The 1,045-nt window shown below is 57.2% G+C and overlaps 1 protein-coding gene across 1 annotated transcript in view; it reads left to right on the top strand.

Moving 5' to 3' along the window:
- LOC125481728 (filamin-A-like) overlaps nt 1-1,045 on the top strand; it is a gene marked incomplete at its 3' end in the record, with an annotated part of 17,960 nt that overhangs the window by 6,395 nt on the left and 10,520 nt on the right. Inside the window, exon 2 of the mRNA XM_048593626.1 lies at nt 458-891. Coding sequence (XP_048449583.1) covers nt 522-891 — 370 coding nt within the window. The remainder of the gene's footprint in view (nt 1-457; nt 892-1,045) is intronic.

Raw genomic sequence — 1,045 nt, 5'->3', positions numbered from 1 at the left:
TTGAGGAGGGGAGTGAGGGGGGAATGAGGAGGGGAGTGAGGGAGGAGCTCTCTGTCTGATTCTGTCTGTGTCCCTCCCCCCCGTTGAGGGAGTGATTGAGGAGGGGAGTGAGGAGGGAGTGAGAGGGGAGTGAGGGAGGAGCTCTCTGTCTGATTCTGTCTGTGTCCCTCCCCCCCCTGTTGAGGGAGTGATTGAGGAGGGGAGTGAGGAGGGGAGTGAGGGAGGAGCTCTCTGTCTTATTCTGTCTGTGTCCCTCCCCCCCCGTACAGGGAGGAGTTGAGGGAGTGATTGAGGAGGGGAATGAGGAGGGGAGTGAGGGAGGAGCTCTCTGTCTGATTCTGTCTGTGTAACCCTCCCGTACAGGGAGGAGTTGAGGGAGTGATTGAGGAATGAGGAGGGGAGTGAGGGAGGAGCTCTCTGTCTGATTCTGTCTGTGTCCCTCCCCCCGCCCGTACAGGGAGGAGTGAGGGAGTGATTGAGGAGGGGAGTGAGGAGGCGGACACATTGCGCTGTGAAACACCATGAGCCAGAGTAGCGCTACCAGCGGCGGAGCGGGAGCAGGCGCTGGCTCGGAATTGGCAGCGAGTGACACAGCGGAGATGCCAGCTACAGAGAAGGACCTGGCGGAGAATGCTCCTTGGAAACGGATCCAACAGAATACATTCACCCGCTGGTGTAATGAGCATCTGAAATGTGTGAACAAAAGGATCGCGAACCTCCAGACCGACCTGAGCGATGGCCTCAGGCTAATCGCTCTCCTGGAGGTTCTCAGCCAAAAGAAAATGTTCCGCAAATTTAATCAGCGCCCGAATTTCCGACAGATGCAACTGGAGAATGTGTCTGTGGGGCTCGAGTTCCTGGACAGGGAGAACATCAAACTGGTGTCGATCGGTGAGTCAACGGAGCATTTACCCCTAAATCACCCCAATTTACCCCACACACCCTACCCCTCCTGCAGTTACCCCTGTTATCCCCCACTCTCCTGTTACCCCCACAACCCACTCACCCCAAATCTTCCCACCCACCCCAATTCCCCCCACCCCAA

The sequence above is a fragment of the Rhincodon typus genome, unplaced genomic scaffold, assembly GCF_021869965.1.
Source record: "Rhincodon typus isolate 14 unplaced genomic scaffold, sRhiTyp1.1 hic_rhity00003338, whole genome shotgun sequence".
NCBI classification, from domain to species: Eukaryota; Metazoa; Chordata; class Chondrichthyes; order Orectolobiformes; family Rhincodontidae; genus Rhincodon; species Rhincodon typus.
The sequence above is the reverse complement of the archived record's forward strand: the minus strand, read 5'-3'. Positions and strand labels throughout refer to the sequence as shown.